Below are 24,901 nucleotides of genomic sequence, written 5' to 3'. Positions count from 1 at the left end.
GGGATCCCCTTTGGCTCAAGGAAGGTCCAGGAGACCAAGTGGCGGAGAGCTGGGAGAAGGGGTCGCTGGAGCAGGAGGCCGAGAAAGGTTGTGCGGATCAAGCAAGGCCACCTCCCGGGAGAGCTTGGAGGGAGAGAGAAACGGAGCCAGCAGGCGGGTAGAGGGTGTGTCTGCAAGGGAGGGTGAGAGCCGGTAGAGAGCCGGGCAAGCGCTTGCAGCTTAGGATGCCCGCTCCGCAGCTGGGCTGCTGGGGGGCGACTGACGGCGTTCTCAGGACAGGTGCTGCACGCTCTTCCCAGGCAGGGTCCTCGACCATCTTCCTTCTGCCTCGGTGGCTTCCGGGCGCGCCAGGCCAGGTGCGGACTCAGGTCAGCGCCTCCACTGGTTCTCGCCCCCGAGGTTGGGCGTGTGCGTTAGACCGTGGGCTACCGCCGGGGGGTAAGGTTAACGGGGGTGGGGTGGGATGCGGGCAGGACTCTGAGGTGGGTGAACACAGCGATCGCCCAGCCCTATCAGGCAACAAAAAAGGGGCGGGAAATGTGGAGAGGTCTGGAAAAGAAATCCATCAAGGCCAGAGCAACAGACAAAGGCGGGCAGGCCTCGCGTTCCTCCCGGCCTGTTCCGGCCAGCTCGGCCGCCAGTGCCCGGCTCACGTGCCACCAGGGCTGGCGGCTCTCCCGAGCCCCTCTTTGTTGTGTGGGTAATTGTAGCTCGCCTGGGAGGCGGGGAGAGGGAGCTGCAAAGGGAACTGAAACGCAACCTCAGGACTTAAACCCCGGTCTCCGGGGCCAGGAGCCAGTAGCTGCGCCAAAGAATTGGAGAGGGGGCTTGCCGGATAACAATCCCCCACCTTCGTTTATGGGAACAATTGACATTTTCTCAAGCTTGTAGAAAGTGCCATAAAAGCGTAGCAATAAGCTCTTCTAACCACACTGCCACTCCTAAGCCCCTCTTATATAGAAATTCTGGGGCTGTTACTACTGGAGCTGATAGATTGGTGTGTGTGGGGGGGGGGGGGGAGCGCATATCAATCCAAAATGGGAAAAAAGAAAAACAATTCCCTCATCGCCACGCTTCTACAGAAAGGTAGGAAATACATCTAAATTAAAGACAGATTCTGGAAATGGGCTAAGGAGCACACTGAGCTAGAGGTGGGGAAGCATAAAGCCATTCCCCCCCCCCCTTGTATCTGGTTCCCCCTTTTTTCTCTCTTCCAAATCTGTCAATTGCTAACAGATCTCCTGCCCCGGAGAAAGGATGGGTGCCCTCTCCTCCCGCCCTAGCAAAGCTGCTTGCCCCTTCCTAGTTCCCCACCTCTCTCCATTCAGGTTGCTGCCCGATCCTTGCTTTCTCTTTTCTTTTTTCTTTTTCTTTTTTCTTTTTTTGGTCTGAGATGCAATTAATTGCCTGAAATGTCGAGGCTCGATCTCAAACCGTTTTATGCACCTTTCTCACTCCTGGCTTCTCCCTCACTCGTCAATAGCTCGACGCAAATTTCCAGCAATTAGGGACCCCGAGTTTTCTAAAAGCTGCAATTAACGTCGAAATTTCCGCTGATTATAGACTTCGAGCACAGCGCGGGGGGGAAGGGAGGAGGGGGGGCCGGATCTCCGCTCAACGAGAGCTGGAGACAGAAAACTCTATTCCCGCCGAGGCTACAGTCTCCTCACACCGCCCTCTGCCCTGACCCCAGTCGTCCCACCAAGCGAAGAAACCACACACAACAAAAACAATACTCTCTCTGTCCGTCCCTCCCCCGAAGCGAAGCCCCCAACGATCGCCGCTGCTCGAACCTTGTGTGGTTCCTACTCTCCAGCGCCCCAGAATCTCCTGGCATCCCTGGCAGTCAAACGACCTCTGGCCAGGACCCAGGTCAGGGCCCCATCTCTTTCCAGCCTCCATCATCTCTGCGTTCCCCCTTCCCTTTCCGTCAGCGCAGCCTCCTCACGTCCCAGCGCCCCCATCTTCCCCGCAGTCTATTTGATAGGAAACTGGGACAGAACCTACTTGTGGGGCGCAGGTTGGTAGTATTGGGGTCCGCTCCCGCATTCGAGGAGGTTGCGGACGAAGAAGGGGTCGAAGACGCCATCAGCTCGGTCGTCCTGGGGCCTCTGCTGTCCGGGGTCCTCGGCCAGTCGCGCGCAGGAACAGGCTGCAAAGAGAAGCGAGAGCAGTGCGGGGAGGGCTTCCGGGGTCCGGCGCGGGAGGCGACTGAGCAGCTGGGGGCGCGGACGCTCCCCCAGAAGTCTGGGCTTGGGACAGAGAGGCGGGAGGAAGGGCACCTAACCGGCTGGGTCGGGGTGCGCCGAGGGGGAGGAGGAGACGTGCGCGCGATCTCTGGGACTCTGGCGCGGGCAACGTAGCCCAGGGCTGCTCTCCAGTCTGGCGGCGGAGCGGGGTGACCTGGAGTGCAGCGCAGAGACTAGGGGAGCCCAAGGCCAGTGCAAAACGCTGAGGTGCGGGGGATAGGGGTAGGAGGGCACGGGAGGCTCAATGTGCGATTTTCCAGCCGAGCCACGACCAGCCCCATTGGGCTCTCAGCAGCCTGAGGGCGGGCAGGCGGGGGAGCGCGCACGGGGCGGGCACGTCTGGTTCGGTGTCTGGTTCCCGTTGTTGTGTCTGGCTAATTCCCTGGAAAGAAGGAGGGTAACTGCTCCGGGGACCGGGGACTTTGGTGAGACAAGGTGAGCGGAAAAAAGAGTCATATTTTTACATTCTCTCTCTGACTTGATCGGGGAAGAACTACAATCACCTTGCACTCCAGACAGCAAGAAAGCAGCGGGTCGGAAACCTTGTCCCACCCCGCTTTGAGCCATCTGGAAGCCTAGGATGAGGCTCGGTCCGGGTTTCTCTGTTCCCTCTCCACCTAACTCTCTGAGGTCCCGGGATTTGTCGCTGTACAAAGCCGGAGATTGAGGGGGGCAAGAAAGGACATTACCGGAGAAACGAACTTGCCCTCTGCGCGCTGAAGGCGGCAGACTAGGATCGGTGCGCGACGCCCCTGTACTGCGCTCGGCGCTGGCGCGATGGCTACCGAAGGCCCCGGGACAGAGAGTGCGGGCCAATCTGGGTAGATCTAAGACTCTGCAGAGTAGCAGTCGCCGGCCACAGCCTTCACAAGCACCCTGGGACCCCACACCTAGCCCTGCGCGCGCACTCAATACAGCAACGCAGACAGCCAGTAGACCGCCGCTTCTGGGGAAGTAACAGGTTACCGCTCCGAGTCGCGCCTTTTGGCTGCCGCTGCCCACGAGCCCTTCGGTGAGACCCGCGCTCACAGCCAGGAAGCGTTGGGGAAAATCGTTCTCTCTCCACTTCAGCGCAGGTCTCAGCTTCTGGACATCCCTAGGCGTGAATTTCGCTGGTGCGGGATTGGATGAGTGTGAGGGCGGGGGTCACTGCGCCGCGCACCAAGGGAGAGCCAGGAGTGGGGCGGGCGGGACGCGTTCTGCTCGGGAGGGTAGATGGCGGTCGCCGGGAGTGGGGGTTGACCAAGAAACCGTGGGTGAAGAGCACCCAGCTGAAGAGCTGAACCTGGGCACTGGGAAGTCCAGGCGGCCGCGCGCTTACCCACCTGGGCTAGGCGACAGTAAGCCGGGCGCTCCCGCCGCTCTTCTGCGCAGCGCGCAGCGAACCGTTCGGCTCCGGTCCTGCCACAGGCGTGATCTTCCCGGCGTCACCTCCAGCTGCCTCCTCGCTCCAGCCAGCACCGTCCCGCACGCGAGCGCCAGAAGGAGAAGAGAGCAGTCGGGAGAGGCAGCCGCTAGGCTTTGGGGGAGGCGGGGGCGGAGTGGGGAGGCGGGGACCGGCTCGGCGGGGGAATCACGAGGCCGCTGCTTGCGGGGGCAGCTCGTCGGCAGAGCGGTGGGGCTCCTTTGCAGGTGCCTGATCGCCTCTGGAGCTTTAAAGGGCGATTATAAATCCAGATCACGGTTTGGGGCCCGGAAAAAAAAAAAAGGCCCTATGAATAATCCAGGCTGTACTCAACGTGCTCTATTTTTTGAAACAGAGTGTCGGGTAAGACGATGGAAAAGATAATTTCTATGAAGAGTTCTGCCTTGTTGAGTGCTTCTTCTTCATCCCTCTCTCCCTTTCCCCTCCCCTCCCATACTTTTGAGAAGACTAGAGCAGTGGCTTTCTTTCCTCTCTGTCCTCCCGGATCTACGACCCAATGACTCTTTCTTGAGTAAAAGGGAGCTCTGGGGTTGCGTCCTCACTGGCTTTCTATTGAACCAGGATTGTCGTAAAAGCAAAGGAGGCAGAGATGAGGGGGGAACACTCAGACCCCCGGAGAGACCCCCACTCCCTTCCTCATCCAGCTCAGAGCCTCCCCAAAGTACCTCAACTGAGTACCGCTACCCACTGCCATCCGCAGAGCAAAGGTCCCGTTTCCCATCCACTGTGCACTCCCTGCTTGCTTTGGTCCCCTTGGTAATGGGGAAAGAAGTCCTCCTGATTGATCACATCTGAAGGTTAATAACACGCACGAGCGCTGCTCTGAGACAAACGGGAAACCCGAGCCCCAGGGGGTGGGGAGCAGTCACTCACTCCCTGCCCTGCCCACTCTCCTCACTCCTCTTTCGATTTTGCGCTTTTAAAGGATTTTCCCTTCGCAATATTTAAACATATTTAATGAATTGCCGCGTTGGGAGAAGCCCCTCATAATAAAAAGGCGTTCGCGGAAAAATTTCCACCAGGGGGCGCCAGGCGCTCAGAGACCGCGAGGCCGGGTGTTAGCGGGGTCTTTCCTCCCGGCGGGAGCTAACACCTGGAAGGGCTGTCTGGGCTCTGTTCTTCTCCTGCCTGGTCAAGCCATCCCTCAGCCACCCTCGTCGCTAATGTATGTTCTCCTCTTTCCAATTCCTCAATTTCTTTTTCTTTGGGGCAAAAAAAAAAAAAAAAAAGTTTATCTTTGTGTGTATCTGGATGATATCGTGTAACCAGTGATTCCTTTATTCGTTTCACAGTGATTTTTCGCCTCCTGTTGGCGGTGCAGCAGGCAGGGGTTATTTATGGACAAGTCTGCGGCCTTGCTGGTCCAACCGAAGCCCACACCTTCTCTCTGAATAGTCTTGTCTCCTTTTACCACGACACTGTGGGGATGCAGAAAATCTTACTAATCACCGAAAATTCCATAATAGAGATCGAAGATTCTGCCCTGAGAAGATACAGTCCCATCAGTAAGAGGGTTCGCGCTCTGAGGTTTGAAATCACCGCGTTGCCCTTGATACTAAAGAAAATACTGTCGTCCTCTCTCCACCTTGCAATAAAAGCTCGGGCACTTTTTAAGGGCACAAAAGCATCCTGAACGGGGGTGGGGGGGGCGGGGTAGGGCAGTAACCTCAGCTCTGAGCGCCAGAGCTCCAGGCTGGGCAAGGTGGGCGTGCCCAATCAAAGCAGGAAACATCCCTTCAAAACCCGGCACCGCAACACACGAAAAGTGCGGTTTACTCTGAAATGAGGCTGGGAGTTCCACCCACGTCCCCTCCCAGAGCCTCCCTAAAGGAGATGTTGCACCAATCAGAGAGCCCAGTGCCGGTGCTAAATCATTGAGGACGCGCGGAGCAAGCCGACTGTCGGGAGGAGGCAACAAATCCCGATACCCTTCGGGGTCCGCTGTCTCAGAAAGATGCCGGCTCTCCCTGTCTCCTCAACCTTCTCCTAAGACCGGAGATTCTCCGGAAAGGAAGATTCGTTTACTTTCACCTGTGGCTTGAGACTCAGAAATTTCCAACCACTCCTTTTTCTGACCCCATTGTCCAAAACGTTCACCCCTAACGTTTTAGCTAAGGAAATTATCTCGTTGGAAAAAGAAATCTATAAGAGCAGGTATCACAAATTAAAGTTGAGTCCGTGCAATTGCGAGGACATCCCTCTCACTCCTTTATGGAGGGGGAGGGAATGAAGTCTTCTCCTTAACTTAAAAATGTTTAGGGGCACCTGGGTGGCTCATTGGGTTAAGCATCTGACTCTTGATTTCAGCTCAGGTCATGATCTCACAGTTCGTGAGTTCGACCCCCGCATGGGGGCTCTGTGCTGACAGAGCCTGCTTGGGATCTTATCTCTCCCTCTCGCTCTGCCCCTCCCCCACTTGCTCTCTGTATCGCTATCAAAATAAACAAAAATAAACTTTAAAAAATGTTTAACTAAATATTAGTAATTAGTCATTAAACGAATATTTATTAATCATCTGCCTCGTGAGAGGCACTATTCTCAGGGAGTTTGACACTGTCCCAGCAACTTATATTATCTCTGTACTCATGGAGTTGACATTCCAGGTAGGCAGGGAGAGTAACAGAAGCCCTGCCCCCCAGGCCCCCCCCCCCACACGAAGTTGGGGGCTTCATGGTTTGGGTTAGTTGCCGATTATTCCCCATTCCAATCCAGACTCTTGGGCTCTGCGAGGATGTTAAGGAACTAAGGGCCTGAAATTACAGCCAGTTCCAGCACACGAAGTTGGGAGGCAGGGCACGGCTCTTTCAGAACCAAGGACAGCGCACGCAGCTCGGTCCCTTAGGCCTCCCTTTGGTCGGCTTCAGTCACCAGCCCTTGGCCAACCCGCCCCACTCACCCTGCCCGTCTCCCTCCCTGCTGTTAACTGCTGTGTTTTTCCCTTCTTGGAGTGGGGGGTGGGAGAATAGTGTATTTCGCCCTCTCCTTCTCGGTAAGAATTTGTAGTGAGGGTGGTTGTGGTTGTCTTTTGGCTCTTTAGAACATTTGGAATCCGTATTTTTGTTTGTTTTGCGCTCTTCTTTTTATCTTTTATTACTCCCGGTATGGGTGGTGGGGAGATGCTTTGGACAATGAGGGTGGAAAATAGATATTCTCTACAGGGACTCGAACCGGTGGTGAGAGGTGGTCCGGAAGGGAGTGGTGTCCGCCCAGCTGTTTCGTTTGCATTTGATGTAAGGTTTAGAGCTTTGAAGAAAGGGGAACAAGGCGCCCAGAGGCAGACGGAGTGGGCGAGTGCGAGTCCTCCGTTCTCTCCGGGGTGTTAGGGGTTTCCGAGCCTGCAGCCTCGGCTACTTGATCCTGTCCACTCAGGACAACCTTCCTTTAGGTCAGCGATGGCTGGAACTTGGGAACACGACCCTCCGCCCACAATGCCCTTTCCCAGGGATGTTTAAAGATATTCCTGTTGGATTTGGAGCAGAGCCTTTCAGCAAAAGAAAAAAGAGAAGGGTGGGAGGAGAGTAAGGCGTGGAAGGGGCGCCTAAACAGGCTGCGGGTGAGATTTTTATGCGTAAAATATGGTCCACGTCAAGGTGAGTAAATAAGAAACGTCAATCTTTTTTTTTTTTTTTTTGACGCATTTAGGATTCTTAGCCTCCAGGAAAGGTAATTTAGAGTCACGGTGTTGGTTCATTTCAGCTGGCTCTTTAGGTCTATTTTAAGTATCTAATTTATGACCAAAAAAGAGGGGGAAAAAATGGCAGTGCTCACCGTTTAAACGTCTGTCTCCCGAGACCAGGGCTGTGAAAAGCGTTGTTAACCTTACACTCGGCTTTTCTTAAGTCGAAGCTAAAAGTCTATTCGGTGTGTTTGTGTACTTTAAAGATAGTTCCCAAATCATTCTGTACTTTCTTTGGGAACCATAGCTAAATAGACACCCCCACCTCAAAAAAACGCCACGCCATACTCACTCCTGGGAGGCAGGAAAGGGTTAAAAGGGTGGTGAGGAAGGCAGAATTTCAGCCACAACGCTGGAAAGGACTCCGGAAATTACAGTCTTTTCTCCTATCGGAGAGCGCGCTGAGTTCCTCAGATAATCGTCAAATGGTCCCTTCCTCCTTGGTATTCAAAAGATGAAATATTCTAATGTTAAAGAAATTAATCAAGGAGGACAGAGTGATTTGTATTTGGGCAAATCGTGTGTAAATCTTAAACTCAATTCCTGCTATTCCAAACACGTAGACAGAAGGACCAGCAGGTGGCGATAGATTACAATTTCTGAGAGGAAACAACGGCTCCACAAGAAAGCAGTTCTTCAAGGAAAACTGCAGGCCCTTCCCACTTCCCACTCATACCCTGCCATATTTCACAAAGCAGAGCTGTTTAAAAGGCTGAGAGATGCTGCCAGAAGTGGCCTGAAACACCTAGGATCTCTAACCCTTTGGTGAAAGAGAAGGAGATGTGAATATCCATTTCTTTCCCATGGAGCTTCACCCCAAAGGTAGCCTGAGGAAAGGAACTCTTTGATATTAGGCAAGGTATTTCACTGCAAAAGTGGAGACCAGAGAAATAACAGATCTGGAATGCAATTCTGATGGAGAGCTCTTAAGATGTATTCACGTTTTCTGCTCTTCTCTCGACAAAAACTAGGACAAATCAGTCCTTTCCCAAAGGAGTGGGACGGAAGAAAGTTGACTTTCCAAATGAGATGCTTTGGTGAAACAGTATGGAATGGTAGAGTGGGTACAGTAATATTCTATCTATTTCAGTGTAAAAGCCCCTAACTATTTAAAATAACAGGTATTAGCCTTTATTTTTTTTAGAGGTATGTGCCTGGGACTGTTGTTTATGAGAAGGTTCTGGAAGGTTCTGATGCAGTAATGGAGAATCTGATCATTTAAACTTGTTTCAGATTGGGTTTCTTCCCTAAGCCTGGCCAGGTACACGGGGGAGAAAAACTGGAAAGTTAATGGGAGGGATTCATGTGAGCTGCTGTAGCTCAGTTCCCTTTATGTCAAGAAACTTTATGTAAGAGCTCACTGGAATGTATTCACAGCCAAGATTCTCACCTATAACATCTGCAAATCAGTACCATGGGTTTCCCCAAAGCAGTTAGTCACCTGGAGCTCATTCTTTCTATCTTACTCTTAGTTACAAGGCTGAGGTCCTGTTTTCTTTGCCTTTGGATAAATCAGGGACCCTTTAGATCTGCACAGCCTGAAATCTCAAGCAATCCCTAAATATGTGGATTAAATGGGTCAATATCTTCTCACTGAGGCTACAGGCACAGTATCTCAACTTCAAAGCCAGGGACAAGCCACAGGCAACCACTGGAACAGCTGAATAGACAATATATCCCTAAAATCTTCAGGCAGCCATCTGGAAGGCACCTAGCAACTGTGGAGTGAGTGTGGGGACTTGTTTTGCATCGATTTTTTTTTTTTTTGTTATATCAGGATTCAGAGGAGTTGAAAAGAAAATGTAGAGAAGGAAGAAATAAGTCATAAAAAGTCAGAGCCCTCTACAAGACCTCAACTAGCCTATGAAGGATCAGCCATTTTTATTAGTATTTAAACCACTGGTTTAACAGGTTGTAAAATATCTCAATTTAACAAGTTTTACTTTGAGACAACTTTCTGAAAGTATTCTTTTAATTCTGTGTAGTACATGATTTTTTAACATTTTTCTTCTTACTGTTTTTCATTGGTGGGTTGCAAGTTAAGAGAAGGCAGCTTTAGAATGATGATGTTGTCTGCTGATTTGTGATTCTGCCTCACCTTTGGTTGAGTTCTTCTGATGCCAGTAGGAAGAAACTGAATTTGGTGCCTGTTATGATGAGGAAGAGATTTTTCTCCTAACACACTGCTCAGTAGTAGACAGGGAACTGTGAAATTTATCATCTTTACAGAGTAATCATTTTCAAGTTATCTTTTTTATGGAAAGATATTTAAAATAATTTTTATTAGAGATGAAGATACACTTAGGGACCTGAGAGCATGAAACACAGAGAGCTTTGTTTCAGAGTAGAAGAGGATGCAGCTTAAAGTATTAAAAAAAGAAGGAAAGAAGCTTATGAAAGTTAACCAACTATTTGTTGGAAAGGAATAATTTTCTCTGCTCTTCAAGGTCCTTCTAGCTGGACTAAAAATCAAGTTGACATGAAACAGATTAACAGGAGAAAATTAAATTTCATTTTGTACATGTAGGAAATCCACACAGATAGGAAATTCCAAAGACAGGCAGGCAAAAAGAAGAATAATGTCATCCTGAACTAAGGAGAAGAGATTAGGGGTCTGGGACTTCAAAGGGAAGGAATGCAATTCACAGGAAAATGAAAAAGAGTGAACAGTGTTTACCAATAAATGTCTGCTAGGCTACTCAGGAACAATGGGATTTGATCAAATAGGCTTTGTTCGATTCCTCCCTGTCTACCACATCTAGTTCATATTATACTGTAGTTATGTGTGGTGATTGCTTTCTTCCTACCGGAAATCCTCTATTTAAATTCTTTTTAGGCAGTTGGGGCGCCTGGGTGGCTCAGTCGGTTAAGCGGCCGACTTCAGCTCAGGTCATGATCTCGCGGTCTGTGGGTTCGAGCCCCGCGTCGGGCTCTGTGCTGACCGCTCAGAGCCTGGAGCCTGTTTCGGATTCTGTGTCTCCCTCTCTCTCTGACCCTCCCCATTCATGCTCTGTCTCTCTCTGTCTCAAAAATAAATAAACGTTAAAAAAAAAAAAAAACTCTTTTTAGGCAGTTGATTAGGAGGTTAAGAGCTTTTCTGGAACCTGCTGGTTTTTTTTTTTTTTTAATTGCTTTTTAACTCAAAAGAATTGTTATGCCAAAGTGGCCCATCTTGGGTTGGCCTGCCCTCTGCCCCTACAGTTAAAAGTGTATTTGTACAGTTATTCAGCAATAGGAGAGCTACATAATCAATTCTAAGCAAACAGGGACTGGGGGTTGGGGGGGAGTATTGGTGATGGATTGCAATTATCCCTATTTAAAGTATACAATTAAGCATAAGCGTAAGCAAGTTTGTGAATATAACTGTTCTATGAAGATCAGTAAGTTTCTGTATCAGATGATATTTATTTTTTGAACATAATTACCTATTTATTTACTTATTAGTATTTATCCTCATTAGAAGCTTCTAGCATACCAAAAAGGATACTAAGATGTGTTAAAATGGCTCAGATACAATAGACACTCCACAAATACTGATTTGTTTTGTTTTTTCCTTGTGTTAACTTTTCTGTACCTCAGGTGAGTTTTACCTTAACTCTTTTTAAAAGTTTCTTTCTTTAAAAAAAAAAAACACATTTTTTTCTTTAAGGTAATATGTGATTGTTAGAGAAAGTAAATGACTTTATAATGAAAAAAAGTGAAATAACCTCATCACTCAAACACAACCATCTTTAGCCTTTTTATTAATTTTTCCCCAGATTTTCTCCCCACTTCATGGATAGGCTTAAATAAAAAGTTTTTAGTATTGGACAGATATTGTACATCAATGTTCATAGCAACATTATTCACAATAGCCAAAAGGTGGACCCAACCCAAGTGTCTATTAATGGATGAGTGGATAAACAAAATGTGATATATACACACAATGGAATATTAGCCATAACAAGGAACAACGCATTGATACGTACTATGATACCAGTGAACTTGAAGACATTATGCTAAGTGAAATAAGTCACAAAAAGGACAAATATTGTAAAATTCCACTCACATGTGTTACCTAGAATAGTCAAATTCATAGTGATAGAAAGTAGAACAACAAAGTGATAGAAAGTTGCCAGGGGCTGGAGGGAAGGGGAATAGAAGTTATTGTTTAATGGGTATAGGGTTTCAGTCTGAGAAAATGAAATAGTTCTTGAGATGGATGGTGGTGATGATATCACAACAATATGAAATTACTAAATGCTCCTGAACTATACACTTAAAAATGGTTAAAATGGTAGGGGTGCCTGGGTGGCTCTGTCAGTTAAGCATCCGACTTTTGGTTTTGGCTCAGATCATGGTCTCACAGTTCATGAGTTTGAGCCCTTGGTTGGGCTCTGTGCTGACGGTGTGGAGCCTGCTTGGGATTTGCTCTCCCTCTCTCTCGCTCTCTCTCTTTTTCTCTCTCTCTGTCCCTCCCCTGCTTGTGCTGTCTCTCTCTCAAAATAAATACATAAACTTGAAAAATGGTTAAAATGGTAAATTGTATGTTATGAATATTTCACCACAATAAAAAAGTGATGCATGCCTATGAAAAAAAAAAAAGAGGATAAATAAAAAATGTAAATTGAAAAATAAACTCTTCTTACCTACCTCCCCTCCTCAGCTGCACAATACAGAAATTAACCATTCAAGCCAGTTTCATGCAGGCATACCTTGGAGAAATTGAGGGCTCAGTTCCAGACCACTGCAATAAAGCAAATATCATAATAAAGCAAATGAAATGAATTTTTTGGCTTCCTGGTGCATATAAAAGTTATGTTTACATGATACTGTAGTCTATTGAGTGTTTGTGAGCATTATGTCTAAAAAAATCTAAAGTACATACCTTAATTTAAAAATGTTTTGTCAAAAAATGCTAACCATCATCTGAACTTTCAGTGAATCATAATCTTTTGGCTGGTGGAGGTTCCTGCCTGGATGTTGGTGGCTGCTAACTAATGAGGGTTGTGGTTGGTGAAGGTTGGGGTGGCTGTGCCAGGTTCTTAAAATAAAACAACAATGAAATTTGCTGCATCGATTGACTCTTCCTTTCATGGACGACTTCTCCATAGCATGCAATGCTGTTCAATAGCATTTTACCCAAAGCAGAACTTCTTTCAAAACTGAAGTCAATCTTCTCAAGCCCTGCCACTGCTTTGTCAACTAAGTTTATGTAATATTCTAAATCCTTGGTTGTCATTTCAATAATCTTCACAGCATCTTTACCAGGAGTAGATCCTATCTCAAGATATCACTTTCTTTGCTCATCCATAAGAAGCAACTCCTCATGTGTCCAAGTTTTATCATGAGATTGTGGCAATGCAGTCACATCTTCAGGCTTCACTTCTAGTTCTAGTCCTCTTGCTATTTCCACCACATCTGCAATTACTGCCTCTACTGAGTCTTGAACCCCTCAAAGTCATTCAAAAAATTTTTTGCTGGTGGAGGTTCCTGCCTGGATGTGGGTTGGAATCAACTTCTAACTCCTGTCAATATTAATGTTTTTACCTCTTCTCATGAATCACACATGTTCTTAATGACATCTAGAATGCTGAATCCTTTCCAGAAGGTTTTCAGTTTACTTTGCCCAGATCCATCAGAGAGGAATCACTATCTATGGCAACTATAGTCTTATAAAAATGTATTTCTTATATGATAAGACTTGAAATTTAAAATTCCTCTTTGATCCTTGGGCTGCAGAAAGGATATGTTAGCAGGCATGAAAACAACATTAATCTCATTATACATCTTCATCAGAGCTCTTGGGTAACCCAGCGCATTGTCAATGAGCAATAATATTTTGAAAGGATTTTTTTTCCCTAAGCAGTAGGTTTCAATAGTAGGCTTAAAATATTCAGCAAGCCATATTGTAAACAGATGTGCTGTCATTCAGGCTTTATTGTTCCATTTATAGAGCATAGGCAGAGTAGATTTAGTACAATTCTTAAAAGGCCTTTATTTTTTTCAAGTTTTAATTCAAATTCCAATTAGTTAACATGCAGTGTAACATTAGTTTCAGGTGTAGATTTTAGTGATTCAACACTTACATACAACACCCAATGCTCATCACAACATGTGCCCTCCTATCCCATCACCTATTTAACCCATTCTCCCACCTACCTCCTCTCTGGTAACCATCAGTTTGTTCTCTATAGATAAGAGTCTGTTTTTTGGTTTTCCTCTTTTATTTCCCCCATGTTCGTTTTGTTTCTTAAATTCCACATATGAGTGAAATCATATGGTATTTGTCTTTCTCTGACTTATTTTGCTTAGCATAATACCCTCTAGCTCCATCCACATCATTGCAAATGACAAGATTTCATTCTTTTTGATGGCTAATACCACATCTTCTTTATCCATTCATCAGTTGACGGTCATTGGGACTCTTTCCACAATTTGGCTATTGTTGATAATGCTGCTATAAACATTAGGGTACATGTATTCAAATCTATATTTTTGTATCCTTTGGGTAAATACCTAGTAGTGCAATTGCTGGGTCATTGGCTAGTTCTATTTTTAACTTTTTGAGGAAACTCCATATGGTTTTCCACAGTGGCTGCACCAGTTTGCATTCCCACCAGCAGTGTAAGGGAGTTCCCCTTTCTCTGCATCCTTGCCAACTAAGCGCCCTTAGATTTTCAGAATGGTGAATGAGCATTGGCTTCAACTTTAAGTCATTAGCTTCATTACCCTGTATTAAGAGATCAGCCTGTCCTTTGACACTTTGAAGCCAGGCATTGAGTTCTCTCTAGCTATGAAAGTCCTAGGTGGCATCTTTTTCCAATAGAAGGTTGTTTTGTTTATGTTGAAAATCTGCTTAGTGTAGCCATCTTCATTCATGTCTTAGCCAGATCTTCTGGATAACTTGCTGCAGCTTCTACATCAGTACTTGCTGCCTCACCTTACACTTTTATGCTGTGGAGATATATGCTCCTTTTATGCTACTCCTTTCCTTAAACTTCGTGAACCAACTCTGCTAGCTTCCAACTTTTTTCCTGCAGCTTCCGCACCTCTCTCAGCCTTCATAGAATTGAAGAGTGTTAAGGCTTTGCTCTGAATTAGGCTTTGACTTAAGGGAATGTTGTGGCTGGTTTGATCTTCTATCCAGACCACTAAAACTTTCCCCCTATCAACAAGGCTGTTGCCTTTCTTATCATTTGTATGTTCACTGAAGTAGCACTTTCAATTTCATTTAAGAACTTTTCCTTTGCGTTCCCAACTTGGCTAACTTGCAAGAGACTTAGCTTCCAGCCTGTCTTTGCTTTCAATATGCCTTCCTTACTAAGCTTAGTCATTTCTAGCTTTCGATTTTAAGTGAAAGACATGTGACTCTTCTTTTCACTTGAACATTTAGAGGCCAATGTCGGGATATTAATTGGTTTAGTTTCAACATTATTGTATCTCAGGGAATAGGGAGTCCTGAGGACAGGGAGCGAGATAGCAGGGTGGGTTGGTAGAGCACATTTATCGGTTAAGTTCTCTGTCTTATATGGGCATAATTCATGGCACCGCAAAATAATTACAATAGTGATACCAAAAATCACTGACCACAGGTCACTGTAACAAATATAATAATAACGAAATAGTTTTAAATATTGTGAGAATTACCAAAATGGCACCAATACACTTGTTCAGTGCAGGGTTGCCACAAAACTATAATTTGTAAAACATGCAGTATCTGAAAAGTGCAATAAAGCAAAGCACAATAAAATGAGGTGTGCGTGTATTTCTATTTTACACATACTGTTAACTGGCACAAAAACCCACCAATTCCCCTTCCTTGGCTTTGAGTGGCCATCCTGAGGGTCACCTAAAGAGTCCAGTTTGGCTTACAGTCTTAGAGGATGTTGTCAGTCATCAGTCATCATGCTTGCTATCCTGTGGCAGGTACATTGGGTAGGACTCACTCAGCTGCAAGTTATAGGAAATCTGAAACAAATAGGCTTAAATGGTAAGAAAATATATTGTCTTACGTAGGATATTTAGAGAGAGGGCAGGTATTAAACCAGCGTTGGTCAACTGAGTCAGTTAAAATGCCATCGAGGACTAGGATCTTTTTTCTCTCTGCTCCACTGTCTTTAGTATAAAAACTCCTCATAGCACCATGATGGCTGCCAGTAGCCATGAGGCTACACACTTTCTTGTCCATTTCTAAGTCCTGCTCTTGTTTTATTAGCTGAGACTGGTAGAATTCTGTGCATGTCTAGTAATAACTAGTAGCAAAGGGATGCTGGTCAAAGGGTACAGAGTTTCAATTATGCAAGATGAATAAACTCTGGAGATCTAATGCACAGCACAGTGATAATAGTTAACAATACTTACTGTATACTTGAAATTTGCTATGATGATAGATTATAAATCTTCTCAACACACACACACATTGGTAACTATGTAGAGGTGATGGATATGTTAACAAGCCTGATTGTGGTGATAATTTCACAATATATATAAAATCATCAGGCTGTATACCTTAAAAAATATATATATATAATTTTTATATGTCAGTGATGTCTCATAAAAGCTGTTTTTAAAAACCTAATAGCAGGGTGCCTGGGTGGCTCAGTTGGTTGAGCACCCAACTCTTAAATTCAGCTCAGGTCATGATCCCAGGGTCATGGGATTGAGCCCTGTGTTGGGCTCTGTGCTGAGTGTGGCACCTGCTTGGTATTCTCTCTCTCTCTCTGTCCTTCTCCCCTGCTTGCTCACTCACACTCTCTCTGAAATAAAACAAAATATTAAAAAACCTAATAGCAAGGAGGATGGGAGTACCATGATTAGCTTAGACGTATCATCTAGGTTGGAATGGACGTAGGAGAAACCAGCCACAATGTCTGCTACAGGCTATCTCCTGGTTCAAAGGGTACATTTTGAACAAGACCATGCAAGCCAATCTCATCTCCCAATGCTTCACTTCACAAGTTCCTCCAAGTTCTGCATACTCCCCATGTCCCATTATAACTCATATCCCATGGCAGCTGGGGAGTTTATTAGGAAAGCCAACCAGAGAGATCTTTGCCCTCCTTAGTCTGGCCTTGGCAGCCTCATCCTCCCCCCCTCCCTCCCTCCTGTGAACTCTCAGTACCTCATGATATAAGACACTTGCCCAGAACCTGAAAACATGTCCAATAGATCTAGGCTTTCTGTCACATCTGGCACTAGGAGTTATGTTCAAGGGTTCACCCTTGTCAAACATCAGTATTTTAGGCAAATACCAAAATTATATGTATTTTACATGTCAACCAGGATAAAATTAAAGGAAAAAAACCCGCACTTCAATGAAAGGGAATTTAGGTTATCACCCCACTTCATATATAAAGAACTGTAGGATAATTGAAGGCTTTATAAAGACAAATACTGGAGAACAAAGGAGAGGCAACTCTAAGAGGCAACTCTGAGCAGTCCAAACAGAGCCAACTACCACAAACTAAGGTTATGTTACATGCATTTTCTGAGTATTAGGCTTCATTTCACAAATTATCTCCCCTTCTGCAATCTGTTTCTCTCTCCTGACCTCTTAGGGAGGATAGCACAGGGGTGAAGGGTAGGGCAGCATTAGACTGAACCTGAATTGGAATACCTTGCCCTCTTCTCCCTCTTTGTGACTCTCTCACAAAGAAGGGCAGCGAGAAGGGCCATTGTGCCAGCAGTGAGTGACCAGAGAATACACCATCAACATTCACAAGTGCATCATCCATGGAACAGGCTTCAAGAGGTGTGCTCCTCAGGCACTCACAGAGATCTGGAAATTTGCCATGAAGGAGATGGTAACTCCGGATAAGCTCGTTGACACCAGGCTCAACAAAGAGGTCTGGGCCAAAGAAACAGCAAATGTCCCATAAAGGAGTATACTATATGTGTGTGCAGTTGTCCAGAAAATGTAATGAGGATGAAGATTTACCAAGTAAGTTCTATATACATTAGATACTTATACACCTATCACCACTTTCAAAAACCTACAGTCAGTGTGGATAAGAGCGGACCAGATGGTCAAATAGTTATGAAACCACAACACACACCAAAAAGACCTAGATTTGCCTCTGCTAATTCCCAGGTATGTGCTCTTTAGAAAGTTACTCTCAATTTCTCTAGACCTCAGTTACTTTATATGTAAATGGGGATACTAATATCCACCCCACCCCATAGCAGGTGCTATGAAGACTGAAAACATGAACATATGGAATGCTTAGTACAGTACCTAATGCATAATAGGCTATCAGTACATGTAATTATCATCCTTTCTACTAAACATGCTCATCTTAAACATTTAAAAAATTATATTCCTTTTCCCTTATGTCTTCCAACAATACTTCATCTTCCTTCATAATCAAAGTCCTTGGTTTCCTTTTCCTCATATCCAGTGCATTCAAGCTCACTGAAATAGGTCTCTCCCCACCCCACTCAACTGACAGTGCTCTCCTAATGTCATCAGCCCCCTCTTTGTTGCTATCCAACACCCTTCTCAGTTCTCATCTTACTTGTCTTCTTTATAACTTTTAGCCAAGCAGATCTTTCCAGACCTTGTAGCCCTCCTGGGTTTCTGTGGTAGTTCTCATCATCACTTAGGATGCCTCTGGCAGCAGGTTCAAGAAACCTCAATCCAAACCAGTTGAAATGATAAGAAAGCTGTCTCACATAACAGAAAATGCAAACTGAGGGCTGGCTTCCAGAGCAGTTGATTTTGTGGCTGAACATCACCAGAAATCTAGGTGCTTTTTGCTGTAGCATCCACAGCATCAGCTTCATCCTATGATTTGGCCCTCTCATCATCATAAAGTGGCTGCCAGCAGAAAGTAGGGCAGCGTGCTTCCTGGTTCTTAACCAGAGGAATGGAGACATCTCTCCTCCCAATCATGAAATAAAGTCCTTGATCTTCTTGGGCCAATGTGGGTCACATGTACCCCTTTGGAAGAGTTTGGAACAGTAACGGTCACCAGAGAAGTGCCATGTACTGTTGGCTGAGGGTGTCTTTCCTGAGCCCCATGGCTATGTGTGTGGGGAGTGAATATCCGACAGAAGCAGGGCTCTCTTAGCAAAGATGTAGAGGGATAGCTGCTGAGTGGGCAACCAATGGTATCCACTATATTCATTTTCCCGATTTTCCTCCTGGCTGTTCTTGTCTCCTTTGTGCACTTCTCTTTCTTGGACCACCTCTTAGGTGTTATCACTTAAGACCATTTTTTAATGTTTATTTTTGAGAAAGACACAGAATGCAAATGGGTTGGGGCAGAGAGAGTGGGAGGCACAGAATCTGAAGCAGGCTCCAGGCTCCGAGCTGTCAGCACAGAGCCCGACGCGGGGCTCGAACTCACGAGCTGTGAGATCGTGACCTGAGCTGAAGTCAGATGCTCAACCGACTGAGCCACCCAGGCGCCCCCTCATTTAAGACCATTTTATTTTCAGTCCTCTTCTATTCAGACTACACTTTCCTTGTGAGCCACCACTTCCTTATCTTTGACTAACTACTGTCTCTAAAGAGATACCTCTGTTAGGTGTTATCTCATGGAGTCGAACCAAAGTGTCTGTTTGGTCTGTTTGGTCTGTTTCCAACCAAAGTGTTTCTTCCAAGCTCCATACCATGAATTCCAAAAAAAAATGAAATTTACACAATACTTTCTGTGGTAGGCAGAATGATGTCCCCCACCCTAAAAGATGTCTATGTCCCAATCCCCAGAACCCATATGAGGATACATGGCAAAGGGCAATTAAGGTTATAGATTGTATTAACATTATCAACTGACTCTAAAATAGGGAAGACTATAGATTATCCTGGATCACCAAGATGGGTCCAATGTAATTATAAGTGTCATTAAAAGTGGAAGGAAGAGGCAAGGTATTGAGAGTTTGGCTCAACTATTCCATATCATTGCTGCCTTGGCATCCATTTTGTGTGGCTAAGCACACTAGCCTCTCCCTCAAGTACGTGCCCTAGATAACAGCCCATGTACTAGATAAGAGCCTGCAGAATCACAGGTAAGTGTATGTTCCTGATACAACTTCCCCAGTGCCCCTGGTGATAAACAGTCTCTCCTGCCTCCCAACTCTTTCCCCTGTGCATCCCTTAGATAAGACCCCCACGGAGCTTACTAAAACCTGATCTTTTTGGTTTGAATTGGCAAATCCAGCCTTAGCCTGAGAACCCCCAAAGCACTCCACTCATGGCCCTAATAAAGGCATGCCCCTGGTCCTGCTGTCCACTCTGTCTGCACCTTGACCTCCTTATGTGGCCCCTCTGATGCATGCCATGTACCTCCTCCAGGACCTGTGAATAATAAACTTCTCATTTTACTTTCCCTTGTGGTCTTTGTGGAAGCATCACGAACCATCTGACACACCAGGGTTCTACTTAACAAATGTTACTTTAACAAAAATCACAACAGAGGGGAGAGAGAATTAGAGAGATGACAATGTGAGAAGATCTCAGCCAGATGTTGCTCATTTTGAACATGCAGGAAGAGGCCAGGAGCCAAGGAATGTGTGGAGGCTCTAGAAACTGGCAAAAGAAAGGAATGAGATTTTTCTCCTAGAGCTTCCAGAAAGGGTGCAGCCTTGCTGACATCCTGATTTTGGCTGAGTGAGACTCATTTTGGATTTCTGACCTCCAGAACCGTAAGATGATAAATTTGTGTTGTTTTAACCCAAGCCTCATGGGTTTGTTGGATTAAATGAACTAATGTGTGCACAACAGCACCTGGTACACAATTACAGCTATGTAAATATTTTCAATTACTAATTTCCTCTCTGAGTAACTCACATAGAGGTAAGAACTAAATATCAAGAAGGAGCTCAAACCGATACGGATAAATTAAAAGAACTCTGTGCCAAATAAAGAACAAGACTAAAATGCAGCTTTCTCCCTTATATTTCCATGTATACAGTAATGAAAATACATGAAGATTAAACCATAGCAGCAACCTTCATCACCCGTCTTCGCATTCATCAGAGCTTTCTTCACTTAGCTCCTCACTGCTCTCTCCTTCACTCTCACTGCTACTGTCTTCTTCACTATCTTCATCATCTTCCTCAAGATTTTGAGATTTCTCTGCCATAGAAAGGAAGAAAATTGCTTAAAATGTTCTTGATATTTCTACTCTTTGAAAAATCATAATTCTTCTTGCTTCTCCCTCCACTAAGAAATACCTATCTTTGGAACATGAAGACTGAGCTGAACTTTGTTAACTGTATGTAGGGTCAAAATAGTAGTACAAAGACTATATTCTTACTGGTATAAAGATGTTTGTGGATTTAGAGTAAATTTAAAACATAGGTCTATAAAGTTTCTTTTTACTATTCTCAATGTAATTCTTTATTAAATATAGTAAGAGTAAGTGAGATGTAGGATAATTTAGAGGGTACTAGTTTTCCTTGGAATTGTGGGATAGCTCTTTTAACATGTGTGGCAATTAGCATGTTCTGTTTCTTGTGAAGACTGTGTCAGTCCCTGATGCCTAGTACCCAGGGAGCCTGATTTACTTGGGCAGTTCTACCCCACAGAGAAAAGGGAGTCACCCTGACCATCTACAAAGGACAAGTTGGTTTCATTAAACCATCCAAGACAACCAGTTAGCCTTTTCTTAACCACTTTCTGAGGGTGTACTTCACTAATCTCCTGGGATAATAGGTTTTTAAATAGTGACTGCTCATAGTTCTATGAGAAAGAAGGAATTTCAATTTTTAAATTTACCCATCAGCAACATTTCTTCAATAAGTGAGAAAAACTCCTTGGCCTCAGGATTTTCTGGTTCATAGATTAGAACTGAAAATGGACAACAGATTGTGTGTTATTAATCTTCAAAGTGTTTCAGCAAGCACTCCTCAGAATGAGATTGGAACTGTCAATCAGAGTAAGTAAAAATGCACAAAGCAATAAATACCAATTATACCATAGGAATACCAAAGTGTAAATAGAGAAAATGTTCTACTTATCATAGGTGCATTGTAAGAGAAATAATGTTCAATATATTTTCTACCTCTTGTCTAAAAAATGCAATCTCCACCACTATGAGGCTTTCCTCATAGGCCTTATAGCCAGAGTGTTTCTTGAATATAATCATCCCACAAACAAGGTACATATCCTGCAAAATGTGGAGGCTTTGCTAATGAGAAGACTGTGCCTGGAGGTCTGTTAATCCTGCTTTTCATCTCTTCCACTCAATGTCTACAAGACAGCCTTTCTTAGAGACGTTATCTGAACACAGAACGGAATTTTATTATGATTTTTTTTAATGCAAGCTCTTCCATGATAGAGATGCCATTTTGAGAAACTCATCTTTCAAAGAGAGAGAACTTATGTTTCTTTTTTCTCTTCATCCTCAAAACTTTTACCCTGGTTTACACCCTAGTCATTGCCTACTTAACAGCATGTGTCATCTTTGGACCATATCAGTAGATTTTGGGGGGCTTGGTGGTATGTTACCAATGTTTTAGAGGTTAGAAACATTTTCAACTTTTGTTTCGGAGTTCTTTAGGCTATTTTTTAACCCCAGATCTCTCTCTACCTTCTTCCTACCTGCCTTGAGGGGTATTCATAATTCTGCATTAGCCATTTAATGTTGTGACTCCTGTGCACTATCTTGATGGCCCCCAGGGGGCGCTAAAACATCAAGTGTGCTATTCTTCTGGCCAAGAGTAAGACAAATAATTGTGGCTGGTTCAACTAGGCCCCAGTGCTCAGACGACCTCATCCCATATGGCTTTCATCCTGACACACCAAACCAGTGTCTGTATTTCCTAATCTACCAACATAATTTACCATCAGTCTGGGTTAGCATGACTGTGTGCCTGCTTTTAAGGATCCTATAGGTATTTAGACACCTTCTAAGATTTCTAATAAAAGTATCTTAATTCATTTTAAATTGGACTAAAATATACTTATCATTAGCAGTCTAAATCTTCTCTGAGCCTTTTCAAGAGCAGAGTTTCTCCAACTTGCCCCTTGGGATACTAGCTAGCTTCTTAAGATATTAATACATATTTTGGAAAATAGGTCAAATGAGGTTAATCAGGTAAAATTTACAGTAGAAGAAATTGCAGGATTTTACAGAACCATTAATATGCTCAGACCATTATGAGAATGTGGTTTCCCCAACTTACTATTCCCATGGAATCCTTTTTGCTTGAACACTTATTAAGAAATCTTGAATACCATTTAGAAAATTTCATATTGGAATTAGGATCATTTCATGGGATTGGAGTACGAGATCAGCTACTCTCATGGTTTAAAAAAAACTGTTGACTTCTACAATTGTCAATTTTCAGAGTGAGGGAAAGGTATCTGCTTTAAACCTTAGCCCACAAATATGCATTCTAGATGATGAATCAAAAAGTCTTTGACAGGCTAGTAGAGTTGGTAAAAAGGTAAGAAAAGCCTCTAGCACATTCAGTTAGTGTCTTGGGAGTTGTTCCCAACCTGAGTCCATAAACAGATTCCAATATGGGCTCTGAAGAAAGACTGTCAGATGTGAATCCTGGTTCCGCCACTGTCTAGTTGGGTCTCCATGGGGGAAATATTTACTATCTCTGTACTTCAGTTCTATTATCTGTAATAATACTATTGGCCACATTAGGCCATTTTGATGAATCAGTGAGATAATGCAGATAAAACACTCAGTCCAGTCCTTGGTGCACTAAGAACCAAGTAACTGCTGATTATCATTCATTTTCCTGGAATTGAATGGAATTCAATTTCCTGGAATTCTAGGTTTTGGACCTAGAGAAAGGCTTGGCTCCTTCCTAAATGTTCAGTGGATGTCTCCTTCCGGCTAAAGAGCTGGGGCAGGGAGCTGGGGGATTCTGCTGTGCATTGGGCTCTAAGTCCCTCAGACTGGAGGCTATTCTAAGGTAGATAAGACATTGGTCTTGTTCACTGTAGCATCCCTAGGAGACTGACACAGAGCCGGAGCCCTCAAAACATTAAAAAATGGAATAAATGAATAGTAGGAAGCAGTCCTTTGATGCCTAGATAAAATTATACTCTAGGTTAGGGGCGTCTGGGTGGCTTAGTCGGCTAAGAATCTGACTTTGGCTCAGGTCATGATCTCTTCGTGGGTTCAAGCACCACATTGGGCTCTGTGATGACAGCTCAGAGCCTGGAGCCTGCTTCGGATTCTGTGTCTCCCCTTCTCTCTGCCTCTCCCATGCTCTAGCACTGTCTCTCTCTGTCTCTCAATAGTGAATGAACGTTAAAAAAAATTTTTTTTTAAATTATACTCTAGGTTAAAAAGGAAAGAGTGATTTATTTTACTCAAAAAGAAAAAGGAAGGAAAGGAAAACTGCAGAGTAACTATCTTTTCTGAAGATACATCTGTAATTGTGTTAGACCAAAATGATGAAAACCATTTTGGTTCTCAGGCCATTATTGTTAAACACTTAGAATTATTTTAATTGATGAGTAGGTCTTCCAGGCCTAAATGTTTTTTGTGTGTAAAATCTTGGGCTGCTGTGAGGAGCACTGTTGTGCCCTGAGAAAAGTGAGCTGCACATTCCCTTCTTACAGGTGAAGAGGCCAGTAAATAGAAAGATTGACCGGCACAACATCTCACAGTCAATCATGAGATGAACTAAGAAAAGTACTTGGGACTCTTGACTTTCAGTCCCATTTAAAAACCACTTTCCCAGGATGCTTCCAATGCCTGGCAGGAAATGGCATACAGCCAATATATCACTTCTGCATGACATAGCAGGAAAATGGCTGAGGAAATATCAGGCACATATAAAAACTGTGTGTGAAAGATAGATAAAATTCAAGCCTTTACCGACAAATAAAATTTCTTGGGGGAACCCAATACAATTTCTTTTTTTAAAGGCAAGATGAAGAGAAAAGAAACCAATGGATGCCAGGTGGGAAGCCCTGAAGCCAAACAGAGATATAAATGATTACACTGTGATTGGACAGCAAGGAAACATACCGGCAACCAGTGGCTTTATTCAGAAAATGAATTTTTAAAACATTTCAGAAGGGACAAAGATGCATTACTTTATGTAAATTAATTGCCTCAGATACAAAGAAAATAAATATATTAGTTGACCATAGGAGCCATTTCAAGCCTGACTGATCCACAAAAGTACCTCTTTTCCAAGTCTCTGCCTCCTTGACCAGAGATATAAGTTTACTAATCAAATGAGGAAATGGAAATATAGTAGGATATCAGAAGCTTTCAAGCCAGACTTAGGATCTAATCCTAGGTGAATTAGTTTTCCTTGCTAAGACTCAGTTTCCTCAACTGTAAAATGGGGTTCATAATATCTGCCCCATAGAATTGTTTTAAGAATTAAACAAGGTATTCAAGAATGTTCTCATTATTAGTAGGTGCTCAATACAGACACATAAATACATAAATATGTAAATAATCTATGTTTACATACATAAATATATATAAAAATATATAGAGATACATAAATATATATAAATACATATAGAGATATATACAGAGATATATATATATAAACAAATAAGTAAATATATATATATATATATATATATAGAGAGAGAGAGAGAGAGAGAGAGAGAGAGGGAGAGAGAGAAAGGAGTGT

General features: G+C 44.2%; 2 protein-coding genes across 5 annotated transcripts in view; both read right to left on the bottom strand.

The window, feature by feature from the left end:
- Positions 1-3,939, bottom strand: part of GAD1 (glutamate decarboxylase 1) — a 42,549-nt gene extending 38,610 nt beyond the window's left edge. Inside the window, exons 1-2 of one of the 3 annotated variants that reach the window (XM_045480161.1) lie at positions 3,575-3,939; positions 2,008-2,152 (exon numbers count right to left, since the gene is read on the bottom strand). In XM_045480161.1, coding sequence (XP_045336117.1) covers positions 2,008-2,089 — 82 coding nt within the window. In that variant the 5' untranslated portion in view covers positions 2,090-2,152; positions 3,575-3,939. Of the gene's footprint in view, positions 1-2,007; positions 2,153-2,287; positions 2,437-3,215; positions 3,342-3,574 lie in introns of those variants that run through there. The other 2 variants (XM_045480163.1, XM_045480162.1) reach the window with 2 other exon arrangements.
- A 16,274-nt stretch (positions 3,940-20,213) lies between these two features.
- The window catches only part of ERICH2 (glutamate rich 2), a 37,203-nt gene continuing 32,515 nt past the window's right edge, over positions 20,214-24,901 (bottom strand). For both annotated transcript variants that reach the window (XM_045480158.1, XM_045480159.1), the window contains 2 exons: positions 21,054-21,125; positions 20,214-20,411 (listed from right to left, as the gene is read on the bottom strand). In XM_045480158.1, coding sequence (XP_045336114.1) covers positions 20,290-20,411; positions 21,054-21,125 — 194 coding nt within the window. In that variant the 3' untranslated portion in view covers positions 20,214-20,289. The remainder of the gene's footprint in view (positions 20,412-21,053; positions 21,126-24,901) is intronic.

Source organism: Leopardus geoffroyi, chromosome C1 (genome assembly GCF_018350155.1).
Source record: "Leopardus geoffroyi isolate Oge1 chromosome C1, O.geoffroyi_Oge1_pat1.0, whole genome shotgun sequence".
NCBI classification, from domain to species: domain Eukaryota; kingdom Metazoa; phylum Chordata; class Mammalia; order Carnivora; family Felidae; genus Leopardus; species Leopardus geoffroyi.
Note: the sequence above shows the minus strand (reverse complement) of the source record. Positions and strands in the feature narration are given on the sequence as shown.